The 24957-nt window shown below is 35.2% G+C and overlaps 1 protein-coding gene across 2 annotated transcripts in view; it reads left to right on the top strand.

The window, feature by feature from the left end:
- Positions 1-24957, top strand: part of ITPR2 (inositol 1,4,5-trisphosphate receptor type 2) — a 467499-nt gene that overhangs the window by 363485 nt on the left and 79057 nt on the right. For both annotated transcript variants that reach the window (XM_046685544.1, XM_046685537.1), the window contains exons 46-50: positions 90-197; positions 4833-5025; positions 7797-7922; positions 15147-15322; positions 23411-23575. In XM_046685544.1, the coding sequence (XP_046541500.1) occupies positions 90-197; positions 4833-5025; positions 7797-7922; positions 15147-15322; positions 23411-23575 (768 nt within the window). The remainder of the gene's footprint in view (positions 1-89; positions 198-4832; positions 5026-7796; positions 7923-15146; positions 15323-23410; positions 23576-24957) is intronic.

The following is a 24957-nucleotide window of genomic DNA, read 5'->3' on the forward strand; positions in this document are numbered from 1 at the left end:
GAAGCTGTGTGTAAGAGTGGACTAAGTAATTTCAAAGTTTGTCTCCAATAAAGGAGAAAAAAAGACTCAAAATCTTTTTTCCCCTCCAGCTGGCCCGCCACAACAAACTATTACAGCAGATGCTCAAACCAGGATCCGATCCAGATGATGGAGATGAAGCCTTAAAGTATTATGCCAACCACACTGCACAGATTGAGGTAACCATCTCTTATTTCTTGAAAGAGACCAACTGTGAAAAGATATGTTTACTTTCTATATCAGACCATTTTCATAATCGTTTCCTAGAACAATGAAGCAGAATAGAGTGATATAAACTATAAAAGTATATACTAAAAGATGAGATATGAGGAGTAATCTATAAGAAATTGAGATGCACATCTTTGAAAGTTGTCTTGATTTTGGACCAGAACTATATGTAAATTTTCTTTTGTAATTAATAAGATTAGTTTTGTTTGGGTCATGAAAACAATCAGTGCAGAGCAGTGGGGTTTTAGAGAAAGGATTATTATAATAGAAGCTATCATTCAAGAAAAGGTTTCTTTTTAAAAATTATGTAGAAGGCTTATTAAAGAGATCTCTGTGTAAGCAAGTATTCAAAAGTGTAGGAAACATGGAAGGCACTAATAAAGTTTTCATATCGATATCATAAACTTAGAATAGAGTTATTAAGTTTCCATTTTCAGTTTGCAACAATTGACCCCACCCACCGTCATAAATGAGACGTTATTAATAGCTGGTGGCAGTTCAAGAAGTGTAGGTCAATATGGACTTACGTGTTCTGAAATCCACCTGGCTGTCATTTACTAGCTATGGTATCATTTTGATACTGGTTGGCAGAGCTAATCAGGCAGGAGTGAGCAGAGCAGTCGATGCTTGTCGTCTGTAATTTACATTCATACATTCATTCACTTTGGCAGATATTTTTTAGTTTTTAAGAAAGTGCACGATGGGCATCACTGCTGTTAACTCTCAAGATGCGTAATTACTGTATCTTATTGTTTACTATTGCCAAACCTTTGGAATAATGAGCATGATTACCTTGTGTCACAAAATGGATTCCTTGCTCATGTTTATAAACGTTAGTAGTACTGCGGCTTTGATACCTCTGAAAGGTTAAAGACATTACAAACAATATTTTGAAAGGTTAAAGACATTACAAAGCAATATTTTTCCTGTTGGTCTCCTTGACCTCGTGGAACCTGTCAACTGGACCAACAGGAAAAATATTGCTTACTACAAGTGCCTAGGAACTGGGAGGCTGGCAAAGTCAGGAAGCTGCAGAAATCTGATGCAAATAGATCATCAAACCACGAAGGTTCTGAGGAAGGTCCCAGAAGCCAAAGTACAAAGCTCGGTGATTAGAAGAGATCAGATATAGGAGGTAGAGTGAGTAAGCCAGAGTTAGGGGTTGGGTTAATAACTGTGTGTGAGAGATGGGGGCTGTTGTGGAAGTTGGACTTTTACTGGTTTTCCAGCAGTGAGGAAGGATGTAGCTGTAAATATATAAATTCAATAAATGGTCGCTGAGCATTTATTCGCTACTAATTACATACACATATAGAAGATAATTCTATATAGTAAGTGTATAAATCAAGGGCCAAGGAAATGTAGAAAAAACAGTAATTAACTGTGCCGGGGGAATTTCAGGATAGATTTCACAGAGAAGGTTGCCATAAAGAATATATTGAAGATTGGATAGAAGTTTCTCTCTACTGAAGATTGGGTATGGGGGCCGGCCCCATGGCCGAGTGGTTAAGTTCGTGCACTCCACTTCGGCAGCCCAGCGTTTTGCCGGTTTGAATCCTGGGCGCAGACATGGCACCCCTCATCAGGCCATGCTGAGGCAGCATCCCACATGCCATAACCAGAAGGACCTACAACTAGAATATACAACTACGTACCAGGGGGCTTTGGGGAAAAAAAGAGGAAGAAAAGAAGATTGGCAACAGATGTTAGCTCACCTGCCAATCTTTAAAAGAAGGAAAAAAAAGGTTGGGCATAGGATTTCAGGTAGAAGTAAATGAAAGGAAGGGATGAAGGAACAGAGTAGGGGGATGGCTTTTTTCAAAAATTTACTGTAGTTGCTATCTGGAGAAAGGTTTGGAAAAGGGATTGAGTAAGGATTGCAGGTTGATCAGATAGGAAGATATGATATAAAAGAATATAAAAGATTAGAGATTGTGGTATTGAAGATGACAATCTAGATTGGAGGAAAATATACATGCATATATCATATATACATATATCTATATATATGTGTGTGTGTGTGTATATATAGGGCTCAATGCTTGATGTACGTAGGCTGAGGGAAATGGTGTGGAGAAAGGTGCTCCCTAGGCTTCTTTTGAATAAATGGATGGAAATTGGAGTTACACAAGGGTATCCTAGCTTTGGAGTTAAAAGGCAGGGGAGGATCATTTGTTGATTCTTAGATAAATTGGATTTGAGGTGACTTTGAGGCATCCACAATGCAAGATATAAAATTCCAGGATTTAAAGGAGTGGTCTGGACTGATGATCTAAATTCTTCACTTTGACCAATCCTCATGCTCAAAGACCAACTCATGAGACCCACTCAGAGAGGCCTCCCCTCCTTCCTTCAGGCATTAATTAATTTCATCCCACTATGTTCCCACAGCAGTTTGATCATTCTGTTAAATATATCACATTGGATTATTGTTAGCTTCTTATATGTCACTTTTCCCCTACCTGAGGCAAGAACTGGTCTCAGTCATCTTTGTATTTCCAAACCTGAACCCTGTGACTGGAACATAACCACAAAAATACCTAATGGTGAAAATAATAGTGTGTTCATAATTTGTAAACTCAAAGACCCTAGGAAATAGGAAGGACCTAGTGGGTGACCTGGGGTCTATCCACTTGTCTAAGGATTTGCTCTCTAATGATCCTGCTTCTGTTTTAAATTCTTCCTGTGATAGAGGTCTCACTACTTCCGGAGGACATGATCTAATTTGGAGCATCTCTAATAATTAGAAAGTTTTTTTTTAATAAAGAGGGCACACTAGCCCACTGTAATGTTTACCCACTTTTCAGAGCATTGCTCCCCTGTCAACATGTTCCCCTGTCAACATGATAGCTTGGCTGTAACATTTGGAAAACCATCATGATTAATAAACTGCAAGCTTTCGTAGATTGGGGTTCGTGTTGTTTTTTCACTTTGAATTCCCCAGGGTTTCTTGCCTAAGGACTGAATAAGCATTTGGTGAATAAATACCTTGAAAAAATTATCCATCTTTGGCTTTTTAGAGTTAACACGTTCCCATTTCCTTCAGTAATCCATCCAGTTTGTCAATGCCCCTTGTAAAATAGGACAAGCAGAATCATACATGACATTTCATAAAGAGACTGAGTACTTTGGCTTATAATAATCAAGATACTATTTCTGAAATGCACCTTGAGATTTTTTTTAAATGCTTGGTGCTGTAGGATCAAGTAAACCTTATTTTTATCCACATAGTTTCCTACCATATACCAAATAGGTTCAATTCTTCTTTCATACAATTGGGTTTTTTAAGCTGTGTTCAGAAATTTTTATGTACCATTACTGAATTTCATCTTGTTTTATGATAGTGTTCTAGCATGTAATTTACATATATAACATATCATTTAAGATAGCTTCAGTTACAAGTATCAAAATGGCAGACTGGGAATTATTTAAGCAATAAAAATATTTGATTATTTCATATAATGGGAAGTGTGGAGGTACGAGTAGTTCTATCATTGATTCAATGACTCAATGATGTCTTCACACATTCAGACCTTTCCTTAATAAGTTCTTTATTATGCTGGTGATATCCCACCTCATGGTTGCAAAATGGCTACCAAAGTTTCAAGCACCATGCCTTACACAACCTTTTGTTCAAAGTAAGAAGAAAGAAAATACAGGCAAAGAGGAACTTTTGTGTTGTGTATTTGGTTTGTTGTTATTATTTTGTTTGTCTTATGCAGCTCTCTGCCTTTTTAGGAAGCAGAATCTTTCCTGGAAGGCCCCTCCCCTCAAGGAAATTTCTCCTTATGCCTCATTTTCCAGAACTAGGTCACATGCTTACCACTATACTAGTCAATGGCAAAGGGAAATAGAATGACTCTTCTGGCTTCATCAATCCTGATTCGTTCTTGAGGGTTGGGCAGAGTATATAAACGTGAACCTTGAGGTTGAGTCTACACATCCTTGTTACATAGTGAAGCTGTATGAAAATATTCAGCCTGTTTTTTTGTCTAAAGTTAAACTGTCATAAATACCAAATAAGAGAAGTTCAAAATAATGAATATTTACATCTGAGTATATGCTTAAATGGATATTAGACCTACAAAAACAGGTGAAGGAGAAAACACGTTAATGATACAGGGCACCTTTCTGTGTGGAACTTAGGGCTCATCACGTTGAGTGTATCATTTGTTTCTCAGCAGCCCTTTTTAGGAAGAAGAGGCTAAGATCAAGATAGAAATATACCAAGTGCTGTGTTTAAGGTTACTTAGCCCATCACTTGCTAATTAAGACATTCTTAGTTCTCTGATGTACTTTATGAAAATAAACAGGAGTGGCAAAAGTTTAATGCTAACGCAGAAAGAATAAAGAGTTTGGTGTTTGTTATTTTTAACAAAGTATAGTATTGAAGATACATTAGTCAATTTATTTGAAGAGAAAAATGTGAAATAGTATGGTAAAGGACTATTTTAGATACTTCAAGTTGGCATATTTTTTCATAACTGAATTCATCAAATATCATTAATAAATTTGTGCTACAGACAAAAAATAGTCTTAGAGTGAGGCGTCCAAAGGCTAAAACAAGTGCAAATTAATGTTTTCAGATTGTTCGGCATGATAGGACCATGGAACAAATAGTTTTTCCCGTCCCCAACATATGTGAATATCTTACACGAGAATCCAAGTTCCGTGTGTTCAATACAACTGAACGGGATGAACAAGGAAGTAAAGTGAATGACTTTTTCCAGCAAACAGAGGATCTTTACAATGAAATGAAGTGGCAGAAGAAAATCAGGAGTAAGTACAATCAACTAAAATGCTTAGTTTTGAGCATAATGATAGATAAATTGGTACTTTGGGATGCATGGCAGCATTCATTTAAATTGGTTTTTAATTTCTTGCCATCTGATGTTTCTGAAATCACTTATAGGCTTAAGAATGTGAGCTCAGTCTACAACTGGAGCCAAGACACCTGCAGCTGAATGAAAACAGAAAACTCTGAGTAATTAGATCATGTTTTAGTGCTGATCCTATAATGTTATAAATATTATGAAATACAAGGTTGAAGCTGTCTGTTTCAACTGTTGAACAGCTGCAGGTTTGAAGTCCGTGAATAGACCCTGACTGGCCTTAACAGTCCTTGAATGGGATGGGGAGACGTTGGCACCGGCGTGTTCATCCTCTGTTGTCTTATAATCTGATGATTGAGTGGATTGTTTAATGTTTTTCTGAAAGTTGTTCTTTCTTTCAACATATCTTTACCTCACCAACTCAGACTAAAATTTTGTGACGCTTGTATTCAAACAGAGCAATGTTACAGTGAAAGTTACAGTTAAAAATTAGTGTAATGTAATTTCCATTACTTATGTTTCAGGACTCAAGTCCATTTGGAAATATTGAATTTTAAAATCGAAATTTTTTAAAGTTTAAAATAAACTTCACTTTATTTTCCCAGATAAGGAATATCATGAGTTTTTAACAAAAATTCATATGGGGAAATTCTTGGTTAGATCTTTTCTGTCTTTTGGGAAAATTTTCCGGATAAGCAGGCATACATTCTCAATACCTCTATTCAACAGTTTTTATCATTCTAATTTTCGAGGAACTTTAATGAGTGTGGTTCATGAATTTGAATGGAGCTTGAGAAACACCATCTTCAGATATAAGATTATGGCAAGCATTTTCAGGCTTTCTTAGCAGAATGTTGGAGAAAAATAAAGAAATTACTCTCCTTTAGCATTTTACCATGTAGAACCTTATGGAATTCAGAGAAAATTTTGGGTTTCCAAAATACATCTGAAAACTCAACGATTTTATTTGGGACATTTGAAAATCATACATTTTCTCCTTTACAAAAAAAGCAAATTAGATAATGAACTAGTGCTTGTGGGGTCTGTTATTTTGGATAAATATTTTGTCATTTATCAAAAAAACAAATCTTAAAATAGTTTTCAGTGTACATTTTACTTTTAAAATTTGGAAGCAACTTATTATGAGGTTATAAACAGAATCCAATTCATTTGGTGGATTTGTAAGTGAGAATTTGTAATCACAAATCTATGCGTCAACATCTTCTAATTTTAAAAATGAGGATGTCAGGGGGCCAGCCCCGTAGCTGAGTGGTTAAGTTCATGCACTCTGCTTTGGTGGCATAGGGTTTCGCCAGTTCAAATTCTGGGTGTAGACATGGCACCGCTCATCCAGCCATGCTGAGGCGGCATTCAACATGCCACAACTAGAAGGACCCACGTCTAAGAATATCCAGCTGTGTACTGGGAGGCTTTGGGGAGAAAAAGGAAAAATAAAATCTTTAAAAAAAAATGAGGAGTTCTAAATCAGGAATGATGGAGATGCAGATGTTTACAGTTTATGGTGCGTTAGTCAACTAAATGCCATCGCTTATGAGAGCCTATTCTTGTGTTGGAATGCTGCATTCTAAGAGAAGGAAAACAAGATGTACTGAAGGGAAGTGCAATTTATAAGTAAGCAGCAGACCCCAGATTGGAATGCACAGAAGATATTTTGAAAAGTGTGTACTTTCTATGTGAAAATCACTGTGGCTTTCCTCCTCAATTAACCCCAATAATTTAAACTCGATTTTATTACATTAAGAGTTAGAGAACGGACAAGACCTGAAGAAGTCATGTGGGTGCCCAGGGCAGGCTAATAAATTTGACTCCCTTTCAAACTTATATGCTTTAACATATCTGTTTCGTTATTTACGAGAGGTGGAAAGAAATTATTTTTGATTGATGTAAACTATATTCAGTAGATGCATTGTGTCATTCATTTCTGATGACAGACACAGAATCCCTTTTCTGAAAATATTCAGCAAAGCCTTCCCCACTTATTGGTAGTTCTTATTGTATCTTTTATTTTCTTCTGCTGTTGCAGATTCAACAAGTTCTTAGAAAGGATTAAGGTTTAAAACTTCGATAATATAAATCACTAGTTGCTAGTAAGCAGTACTATGCCATGCTGTTAAGTTTCAGAGTTTCAGATAACTGTGACTGTGTCATAGGAATTTTCATCAGAGAGGTATTTGTGCTAGGAGTTTGGGTTTTTTTATTTGACTGTAAGGCATAGGAGAGGGACCAATTTATCAATTATAAATTGATACAGTTTATCAAGTTATCAAGTTTACAAATCAAGTTATCAGTTTACAAATTATCAAGTATAAATTATACAGTGATGTATACCATTCCATCAAAAGGGGCCCCAGGCAGCTGCTAAGCTATCTTTCCCCTAATCTGCCCTAGGAATATATTAAAGAGAATTATTACAGGATCATCTTTTCTGACCACCTTTAGCAATTGCAGAATTACTCACTCTTCTACAGTGGTTTAGGGGTAAATTGGCTAAAGGATAAAGAAGGAGTCAAATAGAAAACTCCCTTATGGTATTGATTATAAACTTTCTAAAATAAAGTCATATTAAATATTTCTTTAAATGTGCTTTTACGCTGGTTCACAAAAATGCATTTAGTAAAATGTTATTTCAGTAGGGCTCTTGTGTTGAAACCACAATTTATTTTTCTGTTCTATCCCATTGTATTTCTTTCTCACTAGATAACCCTGCGCTGTTCTGGTTCTCGAGGCACATATCTCTCTGGGGGAGCATTTCCTTCAACTTGGCTGTGTTCATCAATTTAGCTGTTGCTCTCTTTTACCCATTTGGGGATGATGGAGATGAAGGCAAGTGTTTATCTTTCTTTAGATGATAAATATTATAAAGTTCTAAAAATAATACTCAATGCCTTGCTTAGCTATTTAGAGCTTCAAAATAATAATAATTTAATTCTTGATAAATAGATTTTTCTATATTCATTGGAAGTAGAGAATAAATGCTGTAGAACACTACAGTAATACAAATGTTATTTTTCAAAAAGCTCATAAACAAAGGAGGTCTTAGAGCTATATTATATATTGGCAAATAAGACAATGAAAAAAATTCTTATTTCTACTTAATTATTATGACCAAAAGCATTTTTATACTATATCATCTCAATTATATAAATATATGGGGAAATGAGAAAGTTATGCTAAAATATTCATTGTGATTACCTTAAATAGTGGAATTTATATTGCACTCTTTGCTTTGCTTTCTGTTTTGTCTAAGGTTTCTATAATGAGCATACATGGAATCTGAAAAAAATTTTTAAATGTATAATGTAAGACAGAATATAATAATAGACAGTATCTCAGATCTCGGAGTAGAAGGTTAACACTTTGGTTTCCAATATAGGACTTTTCTACAGGGATAATTGACTATGAAATTAATATTATTAAACTAATAATACATGAGGTTTTATTAAAACAAAGAGAAATTATCCCATTTTAAGTGAAATGGGAAATAGAGGAGAAATACGCTAAAGGGTGGGACCGTGGAAGTTGTTTTGTTTAAGTCTGGCAAAGTGCATGGGAAAATGTCTTACAGTCTTGGGATACAATCAGGTAAATAACTTTGGAATGGACATGTGAAGAATGGCTTGGAAGAGAAGATGAGTGATATCAGCAAAGAATAACCACAAGGTGCTTTTGTATCTCATCTCTTCATAGGATTATTGTGAGAATTTAATGAGATGCTATAGTGAAGCATTTAGAATAATGCCTGGTATGTATTTGATAAAGCTTAGTTGTTAATATTGTTGTTGTTACACAGTAAATATTAATACTACAGAGGGAAGCCCAGTGAAAGGGATGATCTGATGAGAACAACAGGTATGTAAGACTATTTCAAATGAACTTGAGGTGAGCAGGAAGGGAAATGGGAATCCAGGAGTAGTTTGCCATTGCAAAGGACTATTACAGATAACAACAGATATCAAAGTTCTAACGTTTAGGTATAATATGAGTGGACATAAGAAAGTTTGACTTTTTGGAAGTCATGCCAGTGCTAACAGAAGAATATTGAGCAATGGAGTGGATTTGTCAGTTAAATAGCAAATGAAAATGTGGTGAATATTTGGCCATCCATTGTGCGGAAGTTGCAAATATAGCAGGAAGTGGAAATAACTTTCTCTTCACTGTGTTTAGTCTCATTTAGCGATGATAGCCCTCTTGACACAAGAATGTAAGTCTTGTGATGAGAGAAGTCCAGAATGAAATGATAAATTAGTATCTGCACAGAGAATGCTGAGAGTAAATTGTAGAGTCCTGTTTAATAGAAGCCTAATGTCTTAGATATGGAAGGAATTCTGAAAACCGTCTAATATTAAATCCTCGTTTGATGGATAAAGAGATGGAAGCCCAGAGAGGCTAAAAAATGGCAGATCTCAGAGTAGAAAGTTAACTCTTTTGTTTCTAATCCAGAACTTTTCTACATGGATGACTAGGTTGGAAGCATATAGACAAGAAGAAGATATATTTTCATACAGGATACAATTTCCCCTGAGTTCCATTCCATAATATTGCTTACTTGACTACCAGAGCCAATGTATATAGCCTCTGCTGCCACCTGTTGTACATCCAATATAATAGTAATGGGCAATGCCACCCTTCTAGACATCTACTCTTTACTCATTTGGGAGAAAGTGGAACACCTGATACATTTTTAATACTCACCAGACTAATAACAGTTACAATAGTAATATTGATAATAATAATGGCAGCTGATGTTGTTTGCCACTTAGATTGGGTCAGACAAAATGCTAAGCACTTCACATACATAATTACATTTAATCCTCCTGACAGTCCTGTAAAGTAAGCACTTCATCCTCATAGATGTAGAATCTGAGGCTTAGGAAGATTTGCCCAGTAATTTGGGAATGGAGTCCAGAAATTCAAGGACAACTGGTCCTTGAACAAGAACTTGAAACCGCATAGTAGAGTTTGGAGTAAGACCCCAGCCTCAGAAGGAAATAGGATCATCAAAAAAAGACTGGAACACCTGATGCTTCATCATCAGGTGCAGACACAGACTTTACTCTTCAAAAAGGACTGAATAGAAATTAAGAGTGGTAACCAAGATGGAGGCTCAGTCCTAAGCATCTGAGTATGGGGATGGTGCTAAGAGAAAGGGAAAGGCATGAGCTGCCATTTTGGCAATATGGAATCCCAAGGTTATGTTTGGGTAATCTGATTATAGCGCTAGATAAATTATTAAAACTTCATGAATTCAAGGTTAAAATTTTGGTCAGGATTAGCTGCATCTCTAACTTCAGTTATTAGGCATAGTTAGGAAGGCCGAGGAAACAAAGGTAAGACTGATAAGCACACTAGACCATCAGAACTGACTGGAGAAGGGAAATTCTGTGCTGGATGTACAAGTTCTCTAATGTCAGATTTGGTCGAACATGGGCTGGATGACTACTTCCCAGGAGTACTTTGAGATGATTTAAAGATGAATTAGGTCATCATTAAGATTCCTTCCAATAACCTAAAAAAAAGCTATGGGGACATGTCAAAGAACACAGGATCCAACTTGAAAGTCCTCCCAGTGGCCATAATTATGGAAATTTTGAGAAAAAAAAAAACATTGATAGTAATACATAATAATCCATAGAATAAAAAAAAAATATGGAAGTCCATATTGATGGAGAGAAGAGAAAGCTCTTTCTTACAAAGCATTCCAATTAATAATTTTAGCAGTAATAATGAGCATAGAATATCACCATTTGGCTAACATCACAGTAGTAAAGATCATCAATGGGTGCTAAAATTACTAGGTGAATGTTAGCTGAAAAAGTGTAATGAGAAACAAGTAATTGACGTAGTCTTAAAGTATTTCCCCACAACATACTTATTAATTACAAAAGAAAAAATAGTAACTTTAAAGTGGAGAAATCTCTTTAACTAAGTGATCGATGTTAATGTCACTATTAATGAGACACAGCAACATTGCACCATTTGCCAAAAATGCATAAACTGAGGAAATTTCAGACAAACCCAAAATGAGGGACATTCTATGAAATAATTGGCCAATACTCTTCAAGCTTATGAAAGACAAAGAAAGATTGAACTTTCCAAATTATAAGAGACATGACAGTTAAATGCAATGAGTGATCCTGGCCCAGAAAAAGGACATTAATTGGGCAATTGGTGAACTTTGAATAAGGTCTGTAGATTAGATAAAAGTAGTATATCCTGTTAATTTTCAGATACTAATCATTGTAATATGATTATGTAAGGTTTGACATTTGGGGAATCTAGATGAAGGGTATATGGGGATTTTGTTTTATATTTGCAACTGTTACGTAAGTCTGAAAGAGTTTTGAAATGTAAAGTTAAAAAAGAGAAAATAAATAAATATGTGGATTCCATCCAACCCTGAGGTCCCTGGATTCTGGGTATAGAAGTTGATTACCAAATCACCTGGTGAAGCCTGGGCCAGAAAAAGACCTGTGGTCAAAATGGGCCACCTTTCCCAACCCCAGACCCTTATTAAGCTGCTCCAGAATCACTGAGGCCACTGTGGCAATGAGGACAGAGGGAATGGGCTGTGTATGCATTCTCCAAGCCTATTTCCAGCCTGATCACAAATGAGCTGCTGAGAATTACTTGTGCCTCGATAATCTGCTTCACACTTGGGTTATAATATTAACTGAAAGAGTAATGTCTCCCTTTGACTGCGGTGGTAGTGTACGATAATTAACGGGAGCTACTTGAGGGGAAGGTGATTCTAGAGGATCAGCTTATAGGGCACCCCACCCTCCCAACCCCTGCTGCAGGTAATCTCCTTTCATTGCCAGGCTTTGCAGAGCTCTGTGTGAATTTATTCAAGAATACAGGGCTTATTTGTATGGCTACAAGTTTTGATTTTGGTTTCCTTGTTTGGCTGATTGGTTTATTTGTTTAACGTATGTTTATCTGGAAAAGAAACTTGTGCCAAAGTTGAGGAATGAAGCGTTGCTGGTTGGGGCTGAAGTGGCAGGTGTTGGAGCTACGGACTCTTCTAGATGGCCATTCAGAAGTTGAGCATTGCCATACCAACCACCCCTGCCCCGTTTGGCAAAGGCAGACTAGTTAGTGGAGAAAATTGGTGCAATGGGAATTTCTTACATTTAGATAGCATGCGATTCTTTTTAAAAAAAATCATGTTCAAATTTCGGGTGTAATTGTTTTTCCCCTCAAGTGCTTTGTGTTAAAGAAAATAAGTTCTTCAAGGTGATTTTAATGCATTCAACTTAATAACAACCATCAATGCAGTGCAGCCATGTGCCAGGCACTATAGTAGGCCCTAGAGATACAAATGTTGGTAAAGTTGTCCTTGTCCTCAAGGAGCTCATGGTCTAATTAAGGGAGAAGAAAGCAGTAAAGCACAATAGTGAAGATCACCCATGGATTTTGGAATGGATGTCTGCTTTAGCTGGACTGAGGTGAGGGAAAGAGGAAAGTCTTCTGAGGCTACATAGGAGGCAGAGGAATGAAGAGAGACTGGGAAATAAGAAGCGGTATGTTCTATACAGCAAACTATAAACAAGTCAGTGTAGGGTAGATAGGAGAGTTCCACTATGTGAATTGAATTGAGGTCTCCAATTTTGCTGTTTGAATTTTCCTTTATAAAGGACAAATTTCATACTTGCTAAGATTTAAAAACGTATAAAGTGAATTCTAAAAATTTTTTCCATTAGAAAAGTAATACATGCTCATTATAGAAAATTGATACAAATATAAAGTATTAAGAAGAGAAGACAGTCCCTGCTTTCCCACCCTTAATGGGTAAAAATTGATTTTGACAATCTGTACTATCTTCTCTAGAATTTGTCAGAAGGTTTTGGTTTATTTTTTTTAGCATTAAATCTTCAGCTAGAAACCCATATGATCATTCTTACAGAATATGATTGCAAATTATTGTCAATTGTCAGCTGACAATACTGTAAATTAATAGCCATCCTAAATAACTTTTAAATTTATTTATTAATTCACAAATACATATTTAGCATTAAACTGTGTGCAAGGTACTATGTTAGATGCTATTTGAGTTATTTCTACAAAGGAATGAAAAACCTAGTTTTAAGTGCATGGTTATAATTTCTTATTTAATCAAGGGGAAATCTTGGCAAGCCAGATGCTATCTGGGAAAGAGTAGTCAAGATGTACTTATGTGACCAGGCATTAATGACAGTCTACAGTGCACCTATCAGGGCCAAAGTTGAGACTTTTAAAATAAGAATGTCACACCAAGTCATTGCTTATGAATTATCCTGAAGAGTCCAGTGATTGGCTAAAAGTTGTTACATGTGCAAAGATGTTGGCAGTTCTAGTAAAGTTGAGAGTGAAGCGCCACAACTTGGGGAACTTATAACTGGAGACTTACTTACTCAAAATGAGCTCACAGATTATGTTTTTGTTTATTCATGTAATCAACAAATATTGATCTATTACTGCATGCCAGGCACTGTGATTGGCCCAGAGATGGTCCCCACCCTTACAGAGTTTACATTCCAATGGCGTCCCAATAAGCATGAGAGAAAGTTGAAGATTATTCTCTCCATGGCTCTTTTAGATCTGTGAAGTCAGGGCAGTTGGTGCTCAGGCTAGGTTTTAGTAAACACAGAGTGGTTACATGCCAACATCATCTTAAACGTGAGTTGGGCAACCATTTTGGTACCATTGCCAGAGGACAGGAATTGAAGGTAACTTCCAGAGCAATTTACCCCTTGGCTTTCTTCATCTTCAAAGTAATCTTTTCAGATCATAAATTTGGTGAAGGGACAGATCAAATCTCTCCTCCCAACCTTCTTTCATCACTGCTTGCTGTAAGAGATATCATGGGAAGAACAAACATTGTAAAAATAAACATGTCTAAACCAATACTGTTCGTTCTCTGACTTTGTTTTGTTTTTTAATGTCTGACAGGCTCTTCCTACTGTCTTTTGATCTATTAACACTCACTATGAACATTCATTGAAAGAGTCCAGATAACCCCATGGTTTCGATAATAGCGCAAAAGCCCTGCATACCAAAGCTTTCAGGGTATTTTGCATGCAGAAGTTAATTTTATAAGTAATAAAAAAGAGGTGTGGCCCAAAGAAATAACTAGTAGAAAGTCTCCATTTTGTTGTTTCCCCTCTGACTTTATCAGCCTATAGACATGTGTCTGAGGTCCCAGAGCTGATCTAATCAGCCAAAGAATGTTGCTCCTTCATTTACTTCTGCAAACGCAGCACCACATGACCTTCAGAGGGTGAGTCCTTGAATCCACATGTCAGCGCAAATGTCAATGAACTCTACTTCTTTTAAAGGGAAGTATATTTTTAAACCCTGTCTTGGGCAATTTCAAAAGAAATTTTGTTTGTAATGGAGTTCATTTTTAAAACATTTGAAACCTTGTTTTCTGATGATTTAAATAGTTCAGCATTTTTTTTTAGAACTTGAGTTGGCCTTTGAATACACACACTCATATATATACATATACACTCATACACATATATACACATGTACACTTTAACAGTTAAAGCTTGTGTCTATTAAACACTGGGTATTCTACATTCTGAATTCTTTAGAGGAATCTGTAATATAGAAACTTGATAATAATAGAACAAGACAAGGTATGAGTTCACTGGAAACAAATACCAGCTTCCACATGATTTAGGTGTACATTTAATAGTTAATCATAAATTTATTAATCGTAAATTTTGAATTAAGATTCCCAAGTGAGATTCTTCTATTGAAGATATTTAGCTTATCACTCCTGTAGGAGAGAAAGATGAACAATTCACAGACTTAATGGAAGAAGCCTTAACTAGTGAGTATTTAAGCAGCCTGAAATTAATCACAAACTTTCTGGAAAAGTAATAATGAGTAATGTGTTCAAAGACATTTCCTCTAAATATACAATGTATAGAGTGGGTTGTTTTGAAATTCAGTGTCTTTCCAGCTTGACTTGCTTTATTATTATATAAAATAGAGTGGCAAAGATTTTAACGTTTTCTAGTTTTGTTCTTAGTAAAACTAAACAACTTCTACATTTTACAGGTACACTTTCTCCATTGTTCTCAGTTCTTCTTTGGATAGCAGTTGCAATCTGCACATCTATGCTGTTTTTCTTCTCCAAGCCTGTGGGTATTCGGCCATTTCTTGTGTCAGTAATGCTGAGATCAATATATACAATAGGTCTTGGACCTACACTAATACTTCTTGGTGCAGCTAATGTAAGTACTTTACTTAGCTTTATGTTGTTATAGATTGATTAAGTGTATTAAAAGTAAAAATGTAACTGTATGGTTTAATTCATGTGTGCACAGTAAATTCTAATTTATTGTGAATCTAAATTAACCAGAGTTTAACCTGTGCATTCTTAATTTGGAGAGAAACAAAAAAATCACAAGTAAAATTTGATATATTTAAGAAGGTAGCATTTGGAGCATGACCCAATTCTGTAATCAATTTAATCCAATCCAATTTTAATGTATTCAGAGCATCCTATACCTGCAGCTATTGACAAAAATGACTCTGAGCCACTGTTAACATCCTAAGGTAACTTCTAAATCATCCAAGAAAGATTAAATTATATTCAGTAGAATTTCAGAAGTGAGTACCTTTTATGAAATGACCAAGGAAAAAGGGCTGCTGTATGAGAAAATAGGAAATTGGGCTCTTTTTATGTGAACAAAACCTATAAACTTGTGAAAGGCATAGATGAGATTAATATTTTTTTTCACTAAATTTTAAAGTAATAGAACAAGGGAGCACATTTCAAAACTTGAGTTAGGTGAGTTTAGAATAAGTGAGCCAGAGTACTCTTCCAAATAGCAGTAATTGTACCCAAAAGACAAAATTTTAAAGGGACTAGACAGCTTTCTTAATGGCAGAGCCTTAAAGGTATATGAAGAAAAGATAAATCAGGTTGATGAAAGAACAATGGCCAGTTAAACAAATAAATATCACTAACATCTGTGCTGAATACCTAAAACACTTTCTATTTCTTTTACTGGGTATCTAACATAATGTCTTATATTCTGGTATCTGTATATAAGCCTTATTTCCTCTACTATATTATATAATTCTTAAGGATAATGATTGATCATTCAATGTCTGGAATATTATTGACACTCATCAAATATTTCTTAAGTAAATTTTCTAATGAGTGAATGAATGAATGAGTGAAAGATTCTTTTCGTATTCTTATACGTTGACAGTGGGTACATGGCAAATATTTCTTGAAAATGAATAAATTAATAGTCAGCCAAACTTTTGAAATCTATAAAGCTGAACAAGTATGGCCAATTCTATGTTTCTGACCCTTATTGTGTTATAATTCTTCAAAAATTGGAAATGATATATATATGACAGCTCCCAGTTAACAAGAACATTCAGGCAAGCAAATTACCAATTATTCCTCAATCATTGTCAATAAAGGGAAGTGTACTATACATACTGTCACATTCATAGGGATAATCCTGCCCTCCTCACTCCCTTCCAGCTCCACTGTTTTCCACCTTAATACCTGGCACTTAAACATTAAAAAATTGTTTACATGAGGGGCTGGCCCCGTGGCTGAGTAGTTAAGTTCGCGTGCTCTGCTGCAGGTGGCCCAGTGTTTCATTGGTTCGAATCTTGGGCACAGACATGGCACTGCTCATCGAGCCACGCTGAGGTGGCATCCCACGTGCCACAACTAGAAGGACCCACAACGAAGAATATACAACTATGTACCCAGGGGGCTTTGGGGAGAAAAAGGAAAACAATAAAATATTTAAAAAAAAAATGTTTACATGAACAGAACTTGTACTTCCAATGCTTTGGAAATTAGCTAATTTTGCAATATTGCCAACCTAGCTAATTAAGGAACCTTCATGGATTTATCTAAATTTTTCTAAACTTATTAGTGTGTCCAGCTTATTATTTTTCCTTTAAAAAAATACACTGAATCTTGAACCAAATTGCTTGAAGAAGCAAATAATATTCATACACTGGTGACTGGTCCTCAATAAGACATTAATCCAAATGAGAAAATCCAAGTTTGATAAAATGAAATAATAGCTAGTTAGAGTTGGGACAAAAATAACAAACAGTTTTTGGGTCTGTGTTATCTAATAGACAGTGAAAATACCAAGAGGTAGAGGATGTGGTTCTTGCCATCCAGAAGCTTCAAGAGTATATAAAGAGATAAGGAATAACATTTTAATGTCTATGGGGAAAACCAAAAACATTTGGAATGAATATTTTTCTTTTCCCCCTCAGGGGACAAGATAAAAAGACAACCTGTCTGGTTTGGTGAGAATAATTCTACCATAAGAAATGACTATTCATATGAGAGGCTAGATTTAAACTTTACTTTCTTCGTGAGAAGAAATATAAATGGAGATACATGTTTCTTATAAACTATATGAACCTGTGAGTACTCTCAGCCTTCACAGCATAAAACATCCGTTTGCACAACCCCTAAAAGGCATGTTATGATCTGCCAGTCGAGGGCATTTTGACCAAAGAAAATAATCAACTTCCATTTAGGACAAACAAATAGAATGAAATAATTGTAATCTTGATGTTATAGATATTGATAGAAGAGTTTTCATCTATAGTTTTGATATTGTACAGATTAACTAAAGTATTTTAGTGTTTTACCTTAACTTTTAACATAACAAGCTCATTACAAAATTATCTATGGTTTACCATTTCCCAGGAGACAGGAAAAAAAAAATAAATGAAAACATAAATCAATCATGTTTTGTACCTTAGGTTTTAATATATTTGTTAATTTACACTTAAAAGTTTGCATTGTGTAACAGGTGAAATTCCAAGTGCTAAAATTATAGCTATCAGAAACAGAGAAGACAAAAGAAAATATCTACTTGACAGTTAAGCTTTAATGAGAACCAGAACTCTAGAGCTTTGGCAAATAATCAGAACTCTGGATTTCATTCTTCTCATCAGTGAAATGAAGATATGAAAGCCTGGTCTATCCTCACTGGGCTGTTGAGAAGATTAGTGTGAAGAGTTAGGAAAGAACAATAACAGAGATAATGAAATGTTAGCAGTAAAGGTTACCACTTACCAAGTACCTGATCCGTAAACTCTGATTAAATTGTAAAACGTGCTATCGTGATTGTGAAGGTGTTTGTGTTTTGGTTCACAGAGAGTCGTTTCTGGACTCAGTATTTTTCACAGTGTTAAGCAAGTGCAGAAAATCCCTTTTTTGGAAAAGGAGTCAAGTGGGAGGAAAAACCTCAATCTGTGTTCTGAGCACTTTAGTATTATCAGTTCCTGTTTATGATGATGCTTCATTTTTATCATCTTTACTTATTTCTAAAAATTGAAATTTCGTTTAGATTGCAACTCCTTCTCTCATGTTGTCACAGGAGTTATCTCAATATTTGAGATGTTTCAAAAAATTGAAATGTTTTTCTCTGTTATAAAGCATATCTTATAACCCAGTACAGTCACACACCACATAACGACGAGTCGGCCACGGATGGACCGCCTGTACCACAGTGGTCCCATAAGATTAGTACCATATGGCCTGGATGTGTAGTAGGCTATATCATCTAGGTTTGTGTAAGTACACTCTCTGATGGTCACACAACGATGAAATCACCTGACAATGCATTTCTCTGAACGTATCCCTGTCATTAAGTGACACATACTGTACAGTTTTCTTCCCATCCTCTACCTTGCATTTTTAGTTATTGGTAATAGAAATTAATGTATTATTTTGGCAAATATAAACACATCTTTTATAAATTTGAGATCACTTAATGTTTTTTCATACCACTAAAATTATTTGTAAACCTCATTTTAACAATAATATTTCTAGTCATATGGATGTTATCTGTTTAACCATTCCATTGATGTTTAGATTTTAGATATTTTTATAATGAATAATAATGTAGTAAATACTTGTGAAAGATCTTTTAGTATCTTCTAATCACTTCTTATCTACAATGTTTTTTTCCTTCCCTGGTAGTGCCTAGAAATGTGTAATTTATTTAATGGTTTTTGTAAGTCATTTGCCTTTCTCACAGTTATTTATAATGTGCAGATGTTTCCTTATGCTGGAAATTGGTCTCACCATTTTGCAGAGAGGAGAAGCAAATGGAGTTGAGCAGATAGCTGGCTATTAACAATAAGGCACAGGGTTCCAAGTTTATAGTGTCGCATCTTTAGTTACTTCCTATAGATAGTTTCCTGGGAGGGCTCATGTTACTGTTAATCTATAAGATTGAGTCCTACCATATGTTCGCTTGACATATACGAATTCAATTATATATTCTGAGTCAAAAATTCATAGTCTCTCTCCCTCTCTCTCTCTCTCTCTCTCACACACACACACACACACACACACTATTTTTCACACAATGTGATCACTGAATGCTCCTAACTTCTTCTGATATTCGGTTGCAGAAACAGAAAACTGCCCCGGTGCTGGGGGAAACTAGCATGTGCTGAATTTAGTAAGAGACACTACAGTTCACACTACCATTGTTTACTGTACTGTTTTGTTGGCAATTTAAAAAATTTCCAAGGTGATTTTGACTCCATGAAAATTTTGCCTTAGGCTTTGACCATAGAATCTTATCCTGCCTAAGATGTAACATCACTGAAATGAAAATTTTTTAAATTGAATCATCTCATTTTTAGTAAGAAGGTTGATGAAAATATGGCAGTGTAGTTAAAATGTAGTTCAAGACAATAAATTCAGTTTTACTTTTCAATAAATAGTAGACAATCCTTTTTTTTTGGCTATAATTTATTCTTGGAAAATAGGTCATGTTTTCCCATAAGAGCAGTGTAAGATGTGGATAGAATTCCTGATCACGGACATAGAACCAGAAAAAATGAAAAAAGATAATATAAAAGCAGTTATAAATTTCTGTGACCACATAAAATAGTAAAATTTAAAGGACATCACATAGAATTCTAGAGCTATGAGGCACCTTAAAGATTATTTACTTTCAGGCATTTCATTTTAGAAATGAATATACAGCATCCAACAGACAACAGGAGGATTTACCAAAGTAATTAGTGGCAGAGCCAAGAGTGGAGACCAGATGGCCCAACTTCGAATCCAGGGTCTTTCCACCATACTATACTGTCAAAAGTCTTGCAAGGACATATCAATGAACTATAAAGTATATATGAAAATAACTACTATACTGTATAATTAATTTGCCTAATTAAAATTAATGAACTTGCTTTAGTATACATTAATTAACAAATGAACATTAATTTTGCTTTTGTTTTTAGAATTATTGGTAAATCACTGGGATGGCATATATACTTTTAAAAGACTGCACAAAAGGTTTGCATTGATGGTGTTTCCTTCTCCCACTCCCTGCCTTTCTCCCCCGCAATCATACAATTCACCCCACCCCCAACAAAACAAGTATCAAGAGCATCTTTGAAAAATAGATGGAGAAAGAAACAAAATACGGGACTGCTATGGTCATTTATATTGGTATTTGTGTGCTGACTTGAGGGTCCTTTTAACACCAGTTCCAAAGTTCCACCAGTTCTTTTAACCACCTTGCCCAGTTCCCACACACTCCATTTGTTATTGCCTACATGGACTCTTGCCATAGAAAGAATGATTGCCTACATAATGGTATTGACAGGTGAAGGACTGGTTAGACAATACCAAGTAAGTCATGACATTACAAGGGAGAATGTTTTTGTAACTTCTTGATTCTCTGCATAAATATTCCAAGCTTTCACAGAAAATGCTTATATTAAAAACAATTTGTAAATTGTAAGGTCATGGTGCGGGAAAAACCAGAGTTCAATTTCTTTTCTATGCAAATCATTTATTCTTGCCCTCATTTCTCATTGGTATGAACACTTCAAAACAAAAGCACAATGTCCTTGTTTCTGATCTCTACAGAAATAGGTGTATGCTACGGCCAGTGTCAACTCCACTTCACATAGGCTTAGTAAAGAGAACAGGAACATATCCATCAATATTGAGCTCTAGGTCAACGTTCAAAAGAAAGAAAAAATCAACCTGAAAACAAATAAGGCAAATCTTGATTTTTCATGCCAAAATGGCAGAGGCTCTTTTAGGCAGAAATGTGTCCTTGCTTTTACTTTATTTAAGAACTGAAATGTATTGCCCTTTTGAGAATTTGAATTCAATGTATTACTTTTTCTCAATGTATAGGGCTTATAAATAATTTTCCTGCATAATTTGTTTGTGATTCAGTTTAGAGAAGTAGAGATCAGGAAGCAAAATATTAACAATTTGTCTTAAACGTATCATTCATCCTTCTGAAAAGTCATAATTCCAACTTTGAACTTTATTTTTTAGAGAACTTATTTCTTTTTCATGTTGATGAACTGTAGTGAGTGAATCAAGGCAAATAATTCGAATTTAAACAATAGTCATTCTAAACAATTTAAAGAGTGAAACACTGAATATGACAACCTGGATACCCTATTTTTCACTATTTTCATAAATGTTTATTGTCAAATACTACACTTATATCAGCACCTTCTATATATTTCCTGAAATTTTAAAATAATGACTTGTTATAATATTAAACTTGCTCTTGGCTAGTAAATATAAAGATGTCCATTATACTGTAGCTATATTTAATAATAATGCAAAGATGTGATGATGAGACACTGTATAGTGAAGTAAGATTTGTTTGACATTATTGGCATTGTCAACAAGATGATGAAAGAATTGATAACGTCAGTTACTGAAAGGATAGTTAATTAGCAGGGGGAAAATTTAGGAAAGGTTTGAACTTTTTAGTTGCGCTGTTGTTGATTTGGTTTGCCTATATTCGCAACATATGATAACCCACTTCTCATTTTATCTGTATTTATTTGGAGTTCAGAAAGTTGAAGGAAAAGATTCTCTAAGCTTTCAAATTTTACTTCTGCCTCAAAGTGTTATACTCCTTCTTATGTTATTTAAAATGATTCCATAAGACAATTTCTTTCATATGTATTGAAAAAATCCACAGTGTTGCAAAGAGCAACCTGTTTTCCCAAAGTTGGGTTTGGACATATGAAGACAAATGTGGTGCTCTTGATAACTTAAAGAACTCAGGGAACAATTTGGAAGAACAAACTGAAGTTTTGAAATTTGTGATTCCTTGATGACGAAGAGGCAAAATTGGCTCTTCCATTTATAAATAATACAGTGATTCTAGAACCAAATAGATAACACTAGGTTTATGGTAACTGTGTTCTTTGGAAAGTATTGCACAGATTCTTGTTATTGTCAAAGACTTTCAGGATAAATTTCTGTATTCTAAAATTATGCCACAAAAGGCAATTTTAGATATAGTTTTAATATGAATATTCTCCATAGGACCAAGCACAATAAACACTTCAAGATGTTTGTTGAATAATTACCACACATAAAGATTCGAAAATGTATGCATGCATTATATTTATTTTAACTTATGTATATGTTATATTTTTATATATTTAAAGTAAATTAAATGCAAAAATAATTTTTTATTGGCTTCCTTATTTAAAATAATACTCAGTAGAGAAAGTCCAGGGTAAAAATAATTAAGGACAGACCTCTGGATATTTTCTGAAAAGATATTTTTCTGTTACATTTCCAGTATAAGAAAAATATTACAGGCGCTGGCCCCGTGGCCGAGCGGTTAAGTTCGCGCGTTCCACTGCAGGCGGCCCAGTGTTTCGTTGGTTCGAATCCTGGGCGCGGACATGACACTGCTCGTCAAACCACGCTGAGGCAGCGTCCCACATGCCACAACTAGAAGGACCCACAACGAAGAATATACAACTATGTACCGGGCGGCTTTGGGGAGAAAAAGGAAAAAATTTAAAAAAAATCTTAAAAAAAAAAAAATATTGCATATATTACTTTTAATATGAAAAATATAATAATGGTAGTATTTAAAGAGCCATTGTACTAAGCCATATGTACATATGCATTATGAATTATTTAATTCTCTGAAGAGTTCTATGAGGTGGGAGTTTGTTACCAATTTTCAGAAGAAACAATCACGGCTTACAGTCACATGACCTAGGTCATGCAGAAGAGGTGGGACGGCCAGGATTTAAATTCACATCTGTCTTGATTGCGTGGCTGGTGCTCTTAGTCATTCTCCTCTCTTTTCCTGGAACTGCAGAGGATACGACTTTTGCATGCATTATGTTTACATGCAGATTTGTAAGCAGTGCTGAAAAATTACAAAATGCGAAATCACAAAAGAAAACCACAGACCTTGTGAATAATAGGTTTTGTCAATGACCTGTTATTTATGTGAATTTCAGGATGAATAAGACAGTAAAATCTAATCTTTTCCTCCCTTTAGCTTTGTAATAAAATAGTATTTCTGGTGAGTTTTGTCGGAAATCGTGGCACGTTCACCCGAGGTTACCGGGCCGTCATCCTGGATATGGCCTTTCTCTACCACGTAGCGTATGTCCTCGTTTGCATGCTGGGCCTCTTTGTCCATGAATTCTTCTATAGCTTCTTGGTGAGTACATCTCTACATGGACAATCACTGCTGAAAAAAATGCACAATGCTTCTTCTTATGCTTCTTTCTTTGACTTTTTTTTTTAAGCAGGGCCTGAAATTCAGGACAAATTATGTTATTTTTAGAATTTCCTTGCAAAGGCATGAATTATTATTTTTAGTCTTTTTCTCTGAGAAACCACATGAGTGGTAGAGCTCTTTATTTCCTCTCTGAGAAGGAGCCAACGACCCCACCTTTTGACCCAGGCTTCATAGAGCAGGTTGCTTTTGGTTTCAGCCAAATCATAATTCCCTTTACATTTAGAGATTCTCCAACAGAGGATGGAAGAAAAGGGATATATTTTCTTGGTACTGGAATCATTGTCTTTTGTTTACAATCTCAAGTATTATGTGTATCTTTACAATGGCATATAAGTAAAATGGGGGGAAAAACTGCCAACCTGGCAAAAGTACCATGATTTGTTTTAAGTAAAGTCTTATAGTTTCAGATTTAATATGACATTGTTGTTAAGCTTATGTACATATATCTAATTCATTAAATGGATTTTCAGATTTCTTCTAGAGTTTGTTTTTTCTCCTGGTTATCAGATTTCCTTCCTACGTACATGTTTTATGGGCATAAACCAGGAGAGGAGTCAATACGAATGTATGATAATGTTTTGAAACTTAAAGCACTACCTGGTTAGCATCATGATGCCATAGGAGCAATTTATTTATATCTCCAGCATGTAGTTGACATGCAGTAGAGCGTACTACCCAGTAAAATAATTCCTGAAAACAAGTTGAAAATCTAAAAACATTAAGCTGACCCAATTTGCGTGAGGGACAAATCCATTGCCTCCTGCTTCCCTGTAATGTCACACACCCATGTGGCACACCCTGTCGCAAGACTGAAAAGAGGCTAATTTTCCATTTCCTCCAAACACTTGAAAGAGTCACAGCGAAGAGTGGACTTTTCCCTTACGTTTTGATACAAAATTATCTTCTAGGAAGTTAAGTTAGTTATTCAGCAATCAAAAGGAGGGTTTTTTCCTATTCCAGGGATCCAAATGATTTCCCTCTCTGCTCTGATTCACAAGAAAAATTCCACTTAAAAAAACTCTGCCTGTGACATATAAAATCCTATTATACCTAGCACTTTTACCTGACTGTGGTATGTAATATTCTATAGTGTTTGTGTGCTTCAAACTTTTTGTCTATAACATGGATGGAGTTTGTGTGGGAGACCAGCAATATCAAGATCCATTAAGGAGATAAAATGAAAAAACATGTAAAATGGTGTATGTAAATCTTTATATTTTCCAAGGAAAGATATTTGAAAAAATAACAGACATTTGAATTATTATATGAATTATTAATAGTAATGTTACTTTTACTTTATA

This window comes from Equus quagga, chromosome 1, assembly GCF_021613505.1.
Source record: "Equus quagga isolate Etosha38 chromosome 1, UCLA_HA_Equagga_1.0, whole genome shotgun sequence".
Taxonomy (NCBI): domain Eukaryota; kingdom Metazoa; phylum Chordata; class Mammalia; order Perissodactyla; family Equidae; genus Equus; species Equus quagga.